The sequence below is a fragment of the Physeter macrocephalus genome, chromosome 4, assembly GCF_002837175.3.
Source record: "Physeter macrocephalus isolate SW-GA chromosome 4, ASM283717v5, whole genome shotgun sequence".
Lineage (NCBI taxonomy): Eukaryota > Metazoa > Chordata > Mammalia > Artiodactyla > Physeteridae > Physeter > Physeter macrocephalus.
The window spans coordinates 49,999,317-50,018,570 of record NC_041217.1 but is presented as its reverse complement, the minus strand read 5'-3'; the positions used below and the strand labels follow the sequence as shown (position 1 = coordinate 50,018,570).

The following is a 19,254-nucleotide window of genomic DNA, read 5'->3' as shown; positions in this document are numbered from 1 at the left end:
GAGAATTTTTGTCTTACTACATATGGATCACAAAACATTAGTTTTTCAGTTTACATTTATCAGTCATGATATATACAGGAAAAACATTTATAGAAACACAAAAAGTCCTTTAAACTACTACATTGAACAAAGGTGAACAAAACCATACAGAAAAAGAAACAGCCATAGAAATGAAAATTAACATTAAACATCAATACTTACACAACAAAGTGGACTGTTAGCATAACAAAGCTAATGAAGAGTCACACAGAAAGACAAAAGCATCAACTATCAAAATACTACTTTGTCTCAATAGCTCCTTCTTCTTTTGGCCTGGGAGTTCACCAGGCCCTAAGCATCTAGTTTATTTTTTCCTCCCTGCTCTCTCATGCTTCCATCCTTTTCACACTGGGGTACCAGTGCAGGAGGCTCCTGGATGTGGCTAGCCGCGCAGCAGCTCCTAAGGCAGCAGTGGCTGTGCTTCGAGGAATGTAGAGCTTCTGAGAAATCTGGTGCTCAGGCGACAAAATCAAAGACAGCTGGTCCATGGCTCCCTGACTCTTATCTTTGAACACTGTAATAGCATGGCTACTAGAAAAATCTTCATTCTCTAGGCTCTCTGGAGAGCTTTCCACTGAAAAAGAAAGAAAACACAGGTCTTTTCAAGAGGTTCTCACTCTCTCCCATTCTAGATCTTTAGTAACATGTGTTACAATCATCTTCTGGTTAGGTGGTGCCAATTACCAATGGCAAATCAGAGAGAAAGAGACTCAGAAACCAGTCAAAAAATGGAAAGGAGATGAAGATGGGGGATCATGCACTGAGAGAAAATAAATCTTGTCAGGATGAGGGCAAAGAAGAGAGGAAAAAATATGTACTTGTGAATAAGGAAGGGAAGATCTCTTTCTAGGACATCAAAAAAATAAACTGGATATAATTCCAATTCCAGGGAAGAATCCTTAAGCTCCCTCACTTCCTCCTCTCAGCAGTGAGCAAAATGGTATCCCACGGGCCTTCTCTATTGCGAAAGTGGTTCCAATTCCAAGTCTGCCAGCATAAAAACAAAACTGACCAAGACTGTGTTTGCTAAGAAATTCCAAAAGCCAATTATCAGCCACAAAAAGAATTCCTTGGGAATTAGTTTAACTAAGAAGAAATAATCTTTTCAATGGAATAAACTGCTGGGAACTCCATGCTGAGAGCTCTTAATAGCCACGGAAGTGGATACTAGCATCCTCACATGTGTACTCTAGACCAGGGCTACTGAAGGAGCTGGTCTATGAATTGTTTGAACCTGCCTACAATGAACGGAGCTTTTGCCAACATCTAAGCCAACACATTGCTTCCTTCAAGAAAGTCCTCCTTTAGGAAAAAAAAAATCTAGGGGAGCTAAACAATGTGCTATTGTGTTGTCTATCATCACAGATGCTTCATAGACTAGTACCGGTATGCTGACTACATTCTGAAAAGCACCGCTCTAGGTCTTAAAATTACAGATTTCAAAAATTCAGAAAAAAACAGGCATAATCCAATATCTTATTCATCTTTGCATCTTTAGCATCTGGCAGCAGTAGCATGTGGTACATGTGCCATACATTTATGATAAATTAAATTAAGGAGAATTTATAGGGTATTCTAAAAAGTAAAACTCTGACTGCAAGACTATAATTAATGCCCACTAGAGTGGAAAAGAGACAGTGAGTTCTAGTGAAATAATGGGGCTTTACAGGAAGTCGTTGGTGAGCTCAGATTTTAAAAGGTATAAAAACATGAAAGCAGGGACACATGATGAAAGAATTTAAAAGAGTAACAAAACTTCTGCTTCCAGACATGATGCTAATTAAACAGGGATTGAAAAATAATCTCTCCTGCTTTAAACAACTGAAAAACTGGACAAAGTATATAAAACAACAGCTTTCAGACACTGAACAACAAGCTCAGAGGACAGTGCTCCCTGAGAGACGGGAAACAAAGTGAGCGCTACAAGTGCCTGCGCTCACTGTCAAAATAAAGCCCAGGCTGCAGTACAGGGAGGGAGAGTCCACATTGAGCCTGGAGGTCTCACTGTGCTGAGAAGACACAGTTTGGAATTCATGGAGGCCAGGTGTCTGGAATTCATGGGGGAAAAGTACAAGTGAAGAGGCAGCTGCAGAGAGAGAAGAAGCTGGAGACCTGCAGAGGTCGCTTTGAGTCTTAGGCTGGGTAGCCATCTGGCTCACATACGTGAGGGGACCACCAAGGCCAGGGAGAAAACCTACCTGAAAGGAGTAGGCAGAACAATCACTAGGCATTTTATACTGGGGCAAAATAGTTTGTGTTCCCACCATACAGCGTAAAGACATCCTAACACATAGGACATCAAGTCCCATCAATACCCTCAGAAAGGTACTGCCTAGCAGGGCCAACAGACTTAAGCCTTTTCTAAATCAGCCTAATGAAACCGAAAATAAACACGGAAATAATCAAACCAATTTCAGGTAATTTAATTACATTCCTACCCCCCCCCCCAATAAATTATACATAGACAGCAGGGAGGGAGAGAAGGAAGAAAAAGAGATTCAGCCAACAATATATAATTCAGCATCTGCCATCCAATAAAAAATTACCAGATACATAAAGAAGCAGAAAAATATGACTTGTAATTAGGAGAAAAACCAATCAGTAGAAGCCAATTCAGAAATGACAGATGACAGAATGCAGAAATGATACATATGCTAGAATCACAAGACAAGGGTATTAAAATAGCTGTCATAAGAACACTCCAAGTATTCAAGAAGTGAATGATGAGTATGCTGAAGAGAAAGATGGAAGATATAAAAAAGACCCAAACCAAACCCTAGAGATTATAAATTGAACTTCTGAGATGAAAAATATACTGGATGGGAAAAGAACATATTAAACACTGAACAAGAAAAGGTTATATTATGCTCATAGATCAGAAGACTCAGTATTATTAACATGTCACTTCTCCTCACCTTGATCTAGAGATTAAAAAAAAAATCCCAATAAAACTTTTAGCAGGCTTTCGGTAGAAATTAAATTAATCTTAAAATTCATATGGAATATGACCTAGAATAGCCAAAACAATTTGAAAAAGAAGAACAAATTTATATGATTTCAAGACTTATTATAAAGCCACAAAAATCAAGACAGTGGTATAAAGGCAGACGTAATAGTAATAGAACAGAATGAAAGTCCAGAAATAGACCCTCACATATACAACTTAATTGGCTTTTGACAAAGACATCAAGGCAGTTTAATGGAGAAAGGACAGTCTTTTCAATAAATCATGCTGAAACAGCTGAATATTTATATGTAATCAAAATAAACATTGATCCTTACATCACACCATACACAAAAATTAACGAACTGGATCACAGACCTAATGCAGGACCTAAAACTATAGAACTTTTATAAGAAAATGTAAGAGAAAGTCTTAGTTACTTGAGTTAGGAAAGATTTCTAAATAGAACACAAAAAGTTCAAACCATAAAGGAAAAAAAAAATCAACAAATCTGATTTCATCAAAAGGAAAACTTTTGCTCTTCCAAGGATTCTGTTAAGGAAATGAAAAGGCAAGCCACATACCTGAAATATTTGCAACAGATGTATCTGACAAAGGTTTTGTATCCAGAATAAAGAATTTTTACAAATCAATAAAAAGAAGATAATCCAATAAAAATGCACAAATACTTGAACAGGCAATTCACTAAAGAAGATATACAGATGGTACATAAACACATGAAAACATAGTCAACATCACTGGCAAATAGGGAAATGTAAATTAAAACCACAATAAGATACCACCACACACCCATTAGAATAGTAAAATTTTAAAAGACTGGCGATATACTATGTTGCCAAGAAGATGAAGCAATCAGAACTTACGTATATCGCTGGTGTGAATTACCAAATGGTTCAGCCACTTTGGAAAACATTTCGGCAGTTCTTAAAAAGTTAAACAGGGGCTTCCCTGGTGGTGCAGTGGTTAAGAATCCGCCTGCCAATGCAGGGGACACAGGTTCCATCCCTGGTCCGGGAAGATCCAACATGCCGCGGAGTAACTAAGCCCGTGCGCCACAACTACTAAGCCTGAGCTCAAGAGCCCGCGAGCCACAACTACTGAGCCCGTGTGCCACAACTACTGAGGCCCGCATGCTTACAGACTATGCTCCGCAATAAGAGAAGCCACTGCACTGAGAAGCCTGTGCACCGCAACAAAGAGTAGCCCCCACTCACTGCAACTAGGGAAAGCCTATGAGCAGCAACAAAGACCCAACGCAGCCAAAAATAAATAAATAGATTTATTAAAAAAAAAAAAAAGTTAAACATGCAGTTAGCATATGACCCAGCAATTCCACTCCAAGGTACTTGCTGAATAGAAATAAAAAACATATGTGGGGCTTCCCTGGTGGCGCAGCGGTTGAGAATCTGCCTGCCAATGCAGGGGACACGGGTTTGAGCCCCGGTCCAGGAAGATCCCACATGCCGCGGAGCAACTAGGCCTGTGAGCCACAACTACTGAGCCTGCGCGTCCGGAGCCTGTGCTCCGCAACAAGAGAGGCCGCGATAGCGAGAGGCCCGCGCACCGCGATGAAGAGTGGCCTCCGCTTGCCGCAACTACAGAAGACCCTCGCACAGAAACGAAGACCCAACACAGCCAAAAAAATAAAAAATATATATAAAAAAATAAATAAATTTAAAAAAAAAACAAAAAAAAAAACAAAAAGAACATATGTCTACACAAAGAGCTGTATGTGAACACTCACAGCAGCTTTATTCATAATGGCCCAAATCTGGAAACAATCCAGATGTCTGTCATCTGGTGAACAGATAAGCAAATTGTGGTATTTCCATACAACTGGGTACTACTCAACAATGAATAGGAACAAACTTTAGACACCAGCAACAACATAAATGAATCTCTAAAAATCACGCTAAATGAAAGAAATCAGACATAAAAACTACATACTGTATGACTCCCTTTCTATGAAATTCTAGAAAAGGAAAAGTAACATGCCAGAACCAGAAAGTAGGGGGAGGGAATGACTGCAAAGGGATATGAGGAAGCCTTTTAGACTGATGGAAATATTCTATTATAATGACTGGTGCTTATTACAAGACTGTACACATTTGTCAGAACTCATAGCACTGTACACTTAAAAACTGGCAAATTTTACTGTGTAAACCTGACCCCACCACCCCCCAAATTGCAGAAAAAAAAGAGTGGCAAAGTGAAAGGGAACAATTGGAGGAGTTCAGACAAATGCTAACATCAGCAATTTTTCAAGTCATGTTCTGAAAAGATAAATGAAGGTTTTTTAACAACATGGCAAACCACTGCCTTTGTCAACTGTATGTCAACCTACCTGCACCAGAGTGTTTTTGTGGGGAATCGACCACTGCAGGAGTTGAGCTGAGCACTGCTGTGGACAGCTGAATTTGCTTTGGCCGAGTCTCAACGCTGCTAGGCTCAAACTGGCCACCTTCTGCTGACTGCTGTGACTGGATAAGAGAGATGTAGAACTCCTCCAGTTCGGGCAACGTGGGAGAATCTGAGGAACTCTTTAAGTTTGGTTGCTACAGAATGGGGAAAATGGGGCAAAAGCATGAAAAGTAACTGTTAGTTCAACAGTAAGAATTAAGTCTATTTTGTTTCCTTACTCATATACAAAAGAATATTTTCATATCATAATCAATAAATAAAACTCCCCACTTTTAAAAATCTAGATACTCTCTGGAAAACAAGTCCTTCTCTAACTTAGTGACCATTAATTCAAGAAGCATTTATTGAATGCACATTATGAGCAAACATGGTACTGAGGGCTGCCAAGGAAGAACGGCAGGAAATGAGAGAAATGACATTCACTGAGCACTCATTGTCAGGCACAATGCTAGGTTCTTGGCATGTGTTTCTTCAATGAAACATCAGAACGTTTTTCTAGGTTAGGTGTTGTTACGTCTTCTTTATCACCGCTTCCTTTACTTAGCATAATGCTTTTTTACAAGAGGCTTACCAAGTTATCCAATGTCAACCAGTAAGCGACAAGGCAGAGAGATGAACTCAGGCTAGCCTATGTTCTCTCTGCTCCATCACACCGCCTCCCAGTAAATACGATTCCTGTCCCTAAGGAGCTCGCAGTCCTCGGCTAGGGAAACAGTACACGGGCTGCAGGTGGCCATGAAGAAGGCATTAACTGCGTTCCGCAGCATCAACAACATGCTAGGAGAACACAAAGGACTTAAAGGAAGGCTCCTCAGAAGAAGTGACAAAATGGAGTACTAAGAATCAGGGTTTGAGAGGAAAAGATGAACTTCCCAAACAAAGCCTCGATTTGGGCTAAAGTGAATGAAGTGCCAAATTTTAATCAACAGTTCCTATATCCTACCACAGAGTCGCTGCTGAAATAGCTACAGTTTATGGTGACTTCGAGAATTTGTCTTCTGTGATGCTAACTGGCACTGACGATTAGGTGGGCCCCATCAGGACCAGGCCGTAATGAACCGACCTAAGTGGCTTACAGACTGGGATCTGCCCAGGGTAAACTGAAACAAAATTTATACAAACAGAAAATGTAGCTTTGTGGGTTCTTTAGGCTGTGGAGTAGACATTTAATATCAGCTGGCATTCCTTTTGCATTCCTTTTTTCTTCCATTACGAAACACCCTGTTCATTTTCAAACATGGCTGGCATGGATGTGACTGATATATAATTATGTCACATACAAATGGCTGTGCCCCTTTATTTGGCAGCAAAAATGAAAACTCTAAAAGTCCACATAGCTATCCTGCCATACAATGTTACTTCAGGAGAGCAAAGAGCTGGATTCAAATTTTTGCTTAATTTATGCAACTTCATGTATGTGCTTTAGCTACCCTTTAAGTTTATTCTCACTGAAAATGAGGTTCTTTCAATAAAGCTTCAGTGATAATTAAGTAAGTAAATATTAACATGGCAAACTTTTAGAGCTGGAAAGATCATTAGTCCAAATCAGTCCTTGCAGATGGATAAACTAAGGCCCCAAAAGCCAACTTGTTCAAACTTGTGGTAAAGACTAAGCCATAGATTACAGAACTCCCAGACAGGTGTTTTTTACACTAAGCCCTGCTGCCTATTTTCAGTAGTTTAACAACAATCAAAATCAGAAACAGTTTTTTAAAAGCTGTATCTTTTTTTCTTTCCTGATAAATATGATTTTGAAGAAAGACAAATTGTTAAAACATATTTAAATGCATTCTGACAGCTTTTCACACTGGAAAAAAAGAACATAGCTGAATGCCTTCTAAATTTGTATGCCAGTACTGAAAGCAAGTACCTGTGGTCAACTTAAGCACTTAATTGAAAAGTAAGAGTCTCTTCCTCTAAATAGTGGTTTAGAGTGCTGCTGCTCAAAATGTGATTCACCATCAAGCGGCTTCAGCATCACCGGGAAGCTTGTAAGACATGGAGAACCTCAGTCCCCATACCAGATCTGCTCAATCAGAATCTGCATTTTCACAAGATTCTCAGGTGATGTGTATGAACATTATAGTTTGAGAAGCATTGCTCTACCAGACTTATCCCTCTGTAGTTATCAACTACTGACTCCCTCATAGTTGTCTGAAAATATACCTTTATGGAACTAAAGGTTAGTGGCAGATTTTCAAGAAACATGTTCATGATTTCTGAAACATTAACTTACACAATCAAAAGCATAGCCCCAAACCACAATAACATACAACTTCATGCCCACTAGGCTGGCTATAATTTTTTAAACTAGATAATAGCAAGTGTTGGCAAAGATGTGGACAAACTGGAACACTCTTATATTGCTGGTGGGAATGTAAAATGGTACAACTGCTTGGAAAAGTCTGGCAATTCCTCAAAACACTAAACACAGATTTACCATAGGACCCAGCCATTCAACTCTTAGGTATATACCTAAGAAAACTGAAAACATATGTCCACATAAAAACACATACACAAATGTCACAGCAGCATTATTCATAATAGGAGAAAAACAGAAACAACTCAAATGTCCATCAGCTGATACATGGATAAACAAAACGTGGTCTATCCATACAATGGATTATTCAGCCATAAAAAGAAGTAAAGTACTGATACATGATACAACATGATGAACCTTGAGAACATTATGCTAAGAAGCCAGACACAAAAGGCCACACACTGTGTTGATTCCAGTTATATGAAATGTCCTGAAGAATAAGTAAATCAATAGAGAAAGTAAGATTAGTGGTTGCCTGTGGGGAAGAGGGTTGGGGAGATTGGGTGGGGGTGACAGCTGAAGAATGCAGGGTTTCTTTTTGAGATAATGAAAATGTTCTGAAATTCTTATGGTGATGGAGGCACAATATGCTAGTAAACTAGTGAATATACTAAAAGCCATTGAATTGTACACTTTAAATGGGTGAACTGTATGGTATGTATATTATATCTCAATTAAGCTGAGGAGACAGAGGATGGACTCTGAGCCCCACGAAGGCGAAGGAGCTTTGACAAACTCCTCAGGCTTTCAGCTGAGATCTCCAAAGAATCATGCTTTAGGAGTAAGAGCCACATCCAAGGAGTAAGGACAAAAGTGAAATACAGCAGTCCTCACCAAACCTAAACTAAGCCTCAATATGTGTGAAGGTGACTGGCTGCTATCTGCCAGCCACTAGACAACTGAACCCTCTTTGGAGGAAGCTATCTCATCCAGAGCCTCTCTAATTTTTTACCCATAATGGTCAACACTCAATTAAAAAGAACCATGAGGTATGCTCCGCCTGTCTTTCCCCTCCCCTGAATGCCCAAAACAGGATCAAATGACAAGATCAAATAGAGAAAAAAGACTGTAAGAACACACTCAAAGGTAATTCGGATACTGAAATTATCTGCAAAAAACTTTAAAATAACTATGATTAAAATGTTCAAGAAAATGGAAGTTACAGACAAAATCGAGGAAAATATGGAGAATTTAAACAGAGAACTGGAATCTAGAAAATAAAAAAAAGTATCAAATGGACATTCTAGAACTGGAAAATAATATGTTTGAAATTAAGAGCTCAACATGTGGGTTTAACAGCAGACTGGATCCTGCAGAAGACAGGACTAGTGCACTGGAAGAATCAATATAAAACCTCCAAACAGAGGCACTGCAAAAGAAAAAAAGAGAGTGAACAAGAAAACAGAGCCCAAGTGGGACTCAGCCAAAAGCTCTAACATATGTAGAACTGAAATGCCAGCAGGAAAGGAGATAATGAGGCAGAAGCAGTGTTTGATTAGATAAATGGACCAGAATTTTCTAAAACTGATGAACAGTATCAATCTGCTGATTTAATAAGCTCAGTGATACATATGCAGAATAAATCCAAAGGAAATCACATCTAGATATATAATTATCAAAATGCTGAAAGCAAAAGACAGAAAAATCTTAAAAGAAGCCAGAGGGGGGTGCTTCCCTGGTGGTGCAGTGGTTAAGAGTCCGCCTGCCGATGCAGGGGACACGGGTTCATGCCCCAGTCCGGGAAGATCCCACATGCCGTGGAGCGACTAGGCCCGTGAGCCATGGCCACTGGGCCTGCACGTCCGGAGCCTGTGCTCTGCAACGGGAGGGGCCACGGCAGTGAGAGGCCCGCGTACCGCAAAAAAAAAAAAAAAAAAAAAGAAGCCGGGGGTGGGGAAAGAAAGACATACCTTCAAAGGAGCAGTGGTAACTGACAGCTGGCAATTCAACAGAAGCCAGAACATAAAGGAATGACATCTTCAAAGTACTGAAAGAAAACAGTGCCAACCTATAATTCAATACTCATGGAGAATATCCATCAAAAAGGAAGATTAAAGTCAGAAATATGGGAAATTAAACATCATACTCCCGAACAACCAATGGGTCAAAAAAGATCAAAGGTAATTAGAAAATATTCTGAGAGAGACAAAAATGAAAACACACAGTATACCAAAATTTATGGGATGCAGCAAAGGAAGAATTAAGAGGGATGTTTCTAGCAATAAAACATTAAAAACACATTAAAAAAGGAAGAAAGATCTCAAACAACTCAATTTTACACCTTAAGGAAGAAAAGAAGAACTAAGACCAAAGTTAGCAGAAGGAAACAGTAAAAATTAGAGCAGAAATAAATGAAATAGAGAAAAGAAAAAAATCAATGAAACTAAGAGTTGTTTTATATATTGAAAATATAAAAAAAACTGAGAAACCTTTAGCTAGACTAATGAAGAAAAAAAGACTCAAATGATATCAGAAAAGAAAAAACATTACAACTAATGCCACAGAATTGAAAAGGATTTTAAGAGACCATTACAAACAACTGTATACAAACAAACTAGATAACCTGAAAGAAATGGATAAATTCTTAGAAACATACAGTCTTGCAAGACTGAATTAGGAAAAAATAGAAAATCTGAACAGACAGATTACTAGTAATGAAATTGAATCAGTAATCAAAAACCTCCCAACAGGGCTTCCCTGGTGGCGCAGTGGTTGAGAGTCCGCCTGCCGATGCAGGGAACGCGGGTTCGTGCCCCGGTCCGGGAGGATCCCGTGTGCCGCGGAGTGGCTGGGCCCGTGGGCCATGGCCGCTGGGCCTGCGCGTCCGGAGCCTGTGCTCCGCAACGGGAGAGGCCACAGCAGTGAGAGGCCCGCGTAACACAAAAAAAACAAAAAAAAAAAACAAAAAAAAAACCTCCCAACAAAGAAAAACACAAGATAAGATGGCTTCACTGGTAAAATTCTACCAAACATTTAAAGAATAATTAATACCAATTCTTCTCAAAGTCTTCCAAAAAACTGAACACTCCCAAACTCATTTTACAAGGCCAGCATTACCCAGATACCAAAGGGATAGTGGTTTTTTTCTAAAGGAGTGATGAAAATGTTCTAAAATGGATTATATGGGTGGTTGCACAAGTCTGTGTATACTAAAAGTTACTTGAATTGCATACTTTAAGTGAATTACATGGTATGTGAGTTATAGTTCAATAAAGCTATTATATCTTAAAAAAAAACTACCTGAGAAACAAAATATAAAAGTTTATTTTATCCTAAAGCTAAATCTGTGCTTTAAGTAACCTACATTTCTGGAACAGACTGTAGGTCTGCTGCATTACAATGCAGCATACTTTTATCAATGATCTCATGCAAACTAACCATATTCTGTAGAAAATATATCACTCAGAAGGTTCATCTTCCACAAATCTGCTTTTCAACAATTCTCCTAGACTTGAGTCCTTCATTTTCAATGTAATGCACAAAAGTACAGAGACCGTTAGCCAAATTTCACGATTCACACAAATAGTCCTGCTGTTTTCAGGATGGAGAAACACAAAACAAAAGGATTTTGTTCCCGGGTTAGTGTTTTCTGCCAAAGCAACAAAAAGAAAAAAACTGGCCTAGATGATAGGACAGATACAGAACTTAAAATGTATGGTTAAGTGAAAATACCTGTTTTCTCTATCCCTAATGTAGAGGCTTAATCAATCTTTTAATTCTAGTCTCAGAATTTTTTTCTGGAGAGATGAATAACTATAGTAAGTTAACTGAAATTTATTTTTAAATAAACATACATTTTTATGTATATGTATTGTACCAAATGCTAAGAGAGGGATCATTAACCAGAATTTTACTTTCTAAAAATGAAAGTACTTCCTCATGAAAACTTGTCACAATAACATTCATTAGACATTTACCTTTTGAATTCTGGTTGTGCCAGTAATTTTTTCTTGAGCACCCAGTCCTTCTGGTTTTTGAACTTCTACTTTCTTTCCACTCACAAGGCCTGAAGGCTGCCATGAATCATCCCATATATCTTTGGGTGTAGAAAAACACCAATCCTATAGAGAAAAAAATTGCAACAATAAACTGAGATACAGTGCCACATGATCCAAATGGAGGATAACTTGGGCAAGGTAAAGGCAAAGAGGCAATGTATACTAAACAAGAAAAGATATTTATTAACTTTCTATATCAGTGTGTTTTCCCCCTTGCTTCATTGGTCCATGCCCAATACACTGAATTCCTCTGAATACACAGATCACATAAAAAAAAAAACAACTCTCTTTGTAGTATTTTCTTCAATACTGTTTTCATGGTTAGATGATTTTCACGATCATCCAGTATTTAAATGGCACAAATAACAAGGGGAAACTTAAGTGTTGATATTTCTTCTTTCTAAGAGCTGGTGGAAAAGAAATTAAAATTTAAATATATAGGGCCCAATATTAGTAAATATACTCACTGCAGAGATCCAGACATAATATTACAAGGCAACACAATAAAAATTAAATTAGGGAAAACTGTTTATTTCTAGATCCTAAGGCTTTGACTAGGTGCCAATGGTAAAACAAAAATCATAATGATTGATAGGATAGATAGCCACAATAAGTCCATGGTTTACTCTCCCCTGCTTCATCCTGCCCCCATCCCTAACACTACCATCTTTGGTTGGGGGGTGGGGGTGGGAATACATTCTTCTGAATTATTGTCTGATTAATCCCTATGAAATGCAGAATGCATAGCTTTTATGAGGCTTGGACAATTACATTAATATTTCCTTTTGCAGTAGTGATTTGCTTTATGTTTTCCCAAGGATCTAACCTTCTGTGGCATTTCTTTACATGATGAATGTGGTTTCTTTCCACCAAGGCTTGAGGCAGATAAGTGGGAGGCAGCATCACTTCCTTCTCCCATTCCAGCCTGCAAAGGTATCCAGTTCTCATCCCATATATCATCACCTATGGTTACTGACTCCAGGCATGGCATTCCAGTGGGAATCTCATCCTAGAATGTATTAGGTGACAAAAAAACTTTAATTTATGGTTCCTGTATGGATACATTTTGAAACTTAGGTTTACAATTTTTCCTAACTCCAGGTAAAGATGGCAGTTCGAGTACGTAATTTATTACTCTCTCCCTCTCCTGACACATCACCAAAATAAAATAATTTAAGGTATAAACTTATGGTCAAAGAGAATGTAAAAGGAGAAAACATCACCTATGTTCTGGATACAGGAAATCAGACAACTGACAACTTATTAAGCAGTCCTGAGAAAGTGGAATCCTGAGCTTGGAGCAGGAAAAACTGAGAGTCAACCCAAATTTATACCATAAATACTGCAAAAGTTCAGGAATTGCTCCTACAGAGTTTTTGGAATTGAGGGTGTAAAGTGGGAATGAAAACAAGAGCTCTCGTTAAAAGTCTGTGTAAGAAGCAGTTAGATCTCCAGGTACCCTCCCCTATTTAAAAAACCCAGGAAACTACACCTCTTCCTCCTGCTGGAAGACTAGAGGTCTTCTGGAGGGTAAAGCTGAGGACGGTGCAAGTATATAATAAAAACAGTAGAATTAAATGAAGGGTTGTCTTATACTGAATAGAGAGCTCTGTCACTCTCTTTTTGATAGGACAGAGATGAGAGTAAAGAATGCACAAACTTAAAGATAGATCCAATCTGATTATCCAGTGTGAACAACTGAGAAAAAAATTGGGAAAACAAACAAACATACATACAAAAATAGAGCCTCAGGGAACTATGGGACAATACCAAAAGGTTTAACATTTGTGTCGTCAAAGTCCAAGAAGAAGAGAAAGAATGCAGTGCAGAAAAGTTATTTGAAGAAATATGTCTGAAAACTTCTCAAATTTGGTTTGGGAAGACACAAACCTACAGATTCAAAAAGCTTAGCAAAACTCAAACAGGATAAACTCAAAGAAATTCATGCCTACATAGATTACGATCAACATGGTGAAAACTAAAGACAAACAAATATCTTGAATGAAGCCAAAGAAAAATTACACATTATTATAGTGGAACAATTTCAACGCTGCACATCTTGTATCAGAAAACATGAAAGCTAGAAGGAAGTGAAATGGAATTTTTAAAGGGTTGAAAGAAAAGAACTGGCAACCTAGAATTCTATATCCAGCAAAAGCATCCTTTAAGAATGAAGATGAAATAAATACATTCTCAATGAAGAAAACAAAAATAATTTGTTTTCCACAGACTTGCCCTAAAAGAATCACTAAAGGGAGTTCTTTGAATAGAAAGGAGATGATACCAGAAGGAAACTTGGAATATCAGAAATAAAGGAAGAGCAACAGAAAAAGCAGATATCTGGGTAAATATAATAGACTATTCCCCTCTTGAATTTTTCAGAATGTTTGAAGATGGAAAGCAAAAAATATAACATTATAAATTCTCAATATACATAGTTATTATACATAGTAGAAAATAAAGGAGGTGGGAAGGAGTAAAGACCTGTATGGTAGTAAGATACCTACATTCCACTTGAAGTGGTAAATATTGATTAAGTCCACGGTGAAAAGCCAAAGGTGTATATTGTACTTCCTAGAGTAATCAGTACAAAACTATATATATATACAATGAAAATGTAATAAGTAAATTAAAATAGGCTACTAAAGAAGAATGCTAAATAATAAAAGAATACTACCAAAAACCAGTAATACTAAAAGAAGAAAGGAAGAGCAAAGGAATGAAAAGCTGGGGAAATGAATAGAAAAATAATAAAATGGTAGACCTAAAATCAAAACATATTGATAATTTTATTAAATGTAAATGGACTAAACATACTAATTAAAATTCAGATTGTTATGCCTGGACCTAACCCTTCCCACCTGCAGGCTGGAACCAGCCCTGGGACACCCAGAACCATGCAGCCAGCTGTGCTGGAAACCAGCTCCACCACCAGCAGACTGGCACTGCAGAACCAGGCGACCCAGAACTTGGCCCAAGCCACCACACAAGGCAGGGCCTGGCAACCAACCAGGCTGAGAGCCAGCCTTGCCTACCAGTGCACCCACAGTAGTGGGCCCAGTCACAACAGAAGGGCCCATGCAGCCCACATGGGGTCATCCCTATGGAATATAGCTCTGGTGACCAAAGGGGAGTGGGCTGCTGGACCCCACATGATGTCTCCTATACAAGGCCACTTTCCAAGAGCAGGATATGGAACAAACTAACCCAATACTTAGATATAAACACAGAGAATTAGGCAAAATGAAAAAGAGGAATATGTTCCACATGGAGGAATAAGACAAAAACCTAGGAAAGGAACTAAGTGAAGTGAATATAAGCAATTTACCTAATAAAGAGTTTAAGGTAATGATCATAAGTATGCTCAACAAATGCAGAAGAATGGATGAACACAGTGAGAAGTTTAACAAAGAATTATAAAATATAAAGAAGACCCAAACAGAGCTGAAGAATACAATAACGGAAATAAAAAATACACTAGAATATCAACGGTTGATTATATGATACAGAGGAACATATCAGCAAACTGGAAGACAGAGTAGTGGAAATTACCCAAACTGAACAGAAAAAATAATTTTTTAAAATGAGGATAGTTTAATAAGAGACCTCTGGGACAAGAAGCATGCTAACATTCACATTATACAGGGGTCCTGGAAAGAGAAGAAACAGAGAGAAAGGGGCAGAGAACTTACCTGAAGATGTAAATAGCTGAAAACTTCCCTAATTTGGGAAAGGAAACAGATATCCAGGTCCAGGAATCACAAAGAGTCCCAAACAAAATGAACCTAGAGGTCCACACCAATACACATTATAATTAAAATGATAGAAATTAAAGATAAAGAGAGAACCTTAAAAGCAGAGAGAGAAAAGCAGCTAGTTACATATACGAGAACTCCCATAAGACTATCAGCTGACTTCTCAGCAGAAACTTTGCAGGCCAGAAGGCAGTGGCATAATATATGTCTATAACCAAGAATATTCTATCCAGTAAGGCTATAATTCAGATTTGAAGGAGAGATAAAGAGTTTTAAAGACAAGCAAAAGCCAAAAGAGTTCAGCATCAGTTTTACAAGAAATGTTAAAGGGACTTCTCTAAGCAGAAAAGACCACTACTAGACATATAAAAATTATAAAAAGAAAATCTCATTGGTAAAAGCAAACATACAGTAAAGGTAGTAGATCAACTACTTATAAAGCCAATAGGAAGGTTAAAAGATAAAAGTAGTAAAATAATCTATAACCACAATAAGTAGTTAAGATACATAAAACAAAAAGATGTAAAATATGATGTCAAAGAACACTATATGTGAGGTAGGGGGAGGGAGTAAAACTGCAGGGTTGTTACAGTGTGTTTGAACTTGAGATCAGCAACTTAAAATAACTATATATATATATATATATGCTTTTAAAACTTTACATATGTGTGTGTATATATATATACATACACACACACACACACACACACACACACACACAGAAAGAGAGGGAGAGGGAGGGAGGAAAAGGGGGAGAGTTAGTTATATATAAAACTCATGGTAACCCCAAACCAAAACTCTATAATAGATATATACAAAGAGAAAGGAATCCAAACATAACACTAAAGATAGTCATCAAATCACAAGGGAAATGAGCAAAAGAAGAAAGGAACAAAAAGAACTACCAGAACCAATCAACAAAATGGCAATAAGTATATATCTATCAATAACCGCTTTAAATGTAAATGGACCAAATGCTCCAATCAAAAGACAGAGAGTGGCTGAATGGATTTAAAAAAAAAAAAGACCCATCTAAATGCTGCCTACAAAAGACTCACATCAGATCTAAAGACACACACAGACTGAAAGGGAGGGGATGGAAAAAAGATATTCCATGCAAATGGAAATGAAAAGAAAGCTAGGTTAGCAATACTTATATCAGACAAAATACACTTAAAACAAAGACTGTAACAAGAGACAAAGAAGGATATTACATAATGATAAAGAGATTAATCTAACAAGAAGATGTTACAATTGTAAATATATACACATCCAACACTGGAGCACATAAATACATAAAGCAAATATTAATAAACATAATGGATTTTATTATAAACAATAATAGTAGGGGACTTTAACACTCCACTTACATCAATGGACATCACCCAGAGAGAAAACTTAATGAGGAAACACTGACCTTAGATGACACAGACCAATTGGACTTAACAGAGATATAGAGAATATTTCATCCAAAAGCAGCAAAATCACATTCTTTGGATGTGCGCATGGAACATTCTGCAGGATGGATCACATGCTAGGCCACAAAACAAGTCTCAATAAATTTAAGACTGACATCATATTAAGCATTTTCTGACCACAATGGTATGAGACTATGGAAGTCAACTACAAGAAAAGCTGCAAAAAAACATCAACACATGGAGGCTAAACAATATGCTACTAATCAAAAATGGGTCACTGAAGAAATCAATGAGGAAATTTTAAAAATACCTGGAGACAAATGAAAATGGAAACACAATGATCTAAAAAATCTATGGGATGCAGCAAAAGCAGTTCTAAGAGGGAAGTTTATAACAATACAAGCTACAAACAAGGAAACAAGAAAAATCTCAAATATACAATATTTGAGAACCTTATATCTACAGGAACTAGAAAAAGAGAAACAAACAAAACCCAAAGTTAGTAGAAAGAAGGAAATAATAAAGATCAAAATATTGTAGAAATAAATGAAAGAGAGACTAAAACAACAATAGAAAAGATCAATGAAACTTAAGAGCTGGTTCTTTGAAAAGATAAACAAAATTGATAAACCTTTAGCCAGACTCATCAAGAAAAAGAGTGGGGCCAAATAAATAGAATCAGAAATGAAAGAGGAGAAGTTACAACTGATACCCCAGAAATACAATCATACAAGACTACTAAGAACAATTATACACCAACAAATTGGACAACCAAGAAGAAATGGATAAATTCCTAGAAACATGCAATCTTCTAAGACTGAATCAGGAAGAAATAGAAAATCTCAACAGACCTATTACTAGTAATGAAATTGACTCGGTAATCTAAAAAAAACTCCCAACAAATAAAAGTCCAGGACCAGATGGCTTCACAGGTGAATTTTACCAAACATTTAAAGAAGAATTAAAACCTATCCTTCTCAAATTATTCCAAAAAATTGAAGAGGAAGGAATGCTTCTGAATTCATTCTATGAGGTCAGCATCACCCTGATACCAAAACCAGACAAAGACACCACAAAAAAAGAAAATCACAGGCCAATATCACTGATGAAGAACTAAACTTGTAATTACCATACAACTCAACAATTGCGCTCCTGGACATTTATTCCAGAGAACTTATGTTCACACAACAACCTGTGTACAGACATTCATAGCAGCTTCATCTGTAATAGCTAAAAACTAGAAATAGCCCAAATGTCCTTCAACAGGTCAATGATGAAACAAACTATGACACATACATGCTATGGAATACTACTCAACAATGAAAAGATCTAACTATTGATACATGCAATGACTTGAATTATACTGAGTGAAAATAGCCAATTTCAAAGGGTTACATACTATATGATTTTACATAGCATTTTTAAATGACAAAATTTTATAAATGGAGAACCAATTAGTGGGGAGAGGGGTGGTGGGAGGGAGTGGGTGGATGGATATAAAAGGGGCAACACAGGGACCCTCAAGATGACAGAATTGTCAGTATCTTGACTGTGCTGTTGGATACATGAACCTGCATGTGTTAATACTGTAGAGAACTAAATACACACACACACACACACACACACAAATAAGTACAAGTAAAACTGGAGAAATCTGAACAAGATTGGTGGATTGCATCAATGTCCATATCCTGATTGTGACACTGTACTACAGTTTTGTAAAATGTGACCACTGGGGGAAGTGGGTAAAGATTACATGAGATCTATCTGTATTATTCCTTATAGCTGCACATGAATCTTTTAGTTACCACAATAAAAATGTCAATTAAAAAATAAAGTAAAACTAATTCAACATTATCTTTTCCAGAAAACAGAAAAGGAAGAAATGCCTCTAGACTAATTTTATGAGGCCAGCATTACCCTGGTACTAAAACCATGCAAAGATAGTACAAGAAAACTACAGACCAATATCCTTCATGGAAATAGACATAACAATATTCAACAAAATATTAGCAAATGGAATCCATGGTGTATAAAAAGAATAATACACCATGACCAAATGGGGTTTATCCCAGGAAAGCCAGTTTAATCCAATATTTAAAGATCAATTAATGTAATATACCATATTAATACAATAAAGGAGAAAACATGATATCAATATATGCAAAAAAATCATTTAACAAAATTCACATCCATGCATTCCTGATAAAACTTTTCATCAGGATAACAAAGACATCCTCTCTCACAACTCCTGTTCAACATCGTGTCTGAAATTCTAGCCAGTGCAATAATAAGGCAGGAAGGAAGATAAAGACACACAGATTGGAAAGGAAAAAAT

At 37.4% G+C, this 19,254-nt stretch overlaps 1 protein-coding gene across 3 annotated transcripts in view; it reads right to left on the bottom strand.

The window, feature by feature from the left end:
* Positions 1-341: 341 nt before the first annotated feature.
* TDRD5 (tudor domain containing 5) overlaps positions 342-19,254 on the bottom strand; it is a 93,594-nt gene continuing 74,681 nt past the window's right edge. For all 3 annotated transcript variants that reach the window (XM_007109038.2, XM_007109036.2, XM_007109037.2), the window contains 4 exons: positions 12,570-12,752; positions 11,663-11,806; positions 5,349-5,559; positions 342-613 (listed from right to left, as the gene is read on the bottom strand). In XM_007109038.2, the coding sequence (XP_007109100.1) occupies positions 366-613; positions 5,349-5,559; positions 11,663-11,806; positions 12,570-12,752 (786 nt within the window). In that variant the 3' untranslated portion in view covers positions 342-365. The remainder of the gene's footprint in view (positions 614-5,348; positions 5,560-11,662; positions 11,807-12,569; positions 12,753-19,254) is intronic.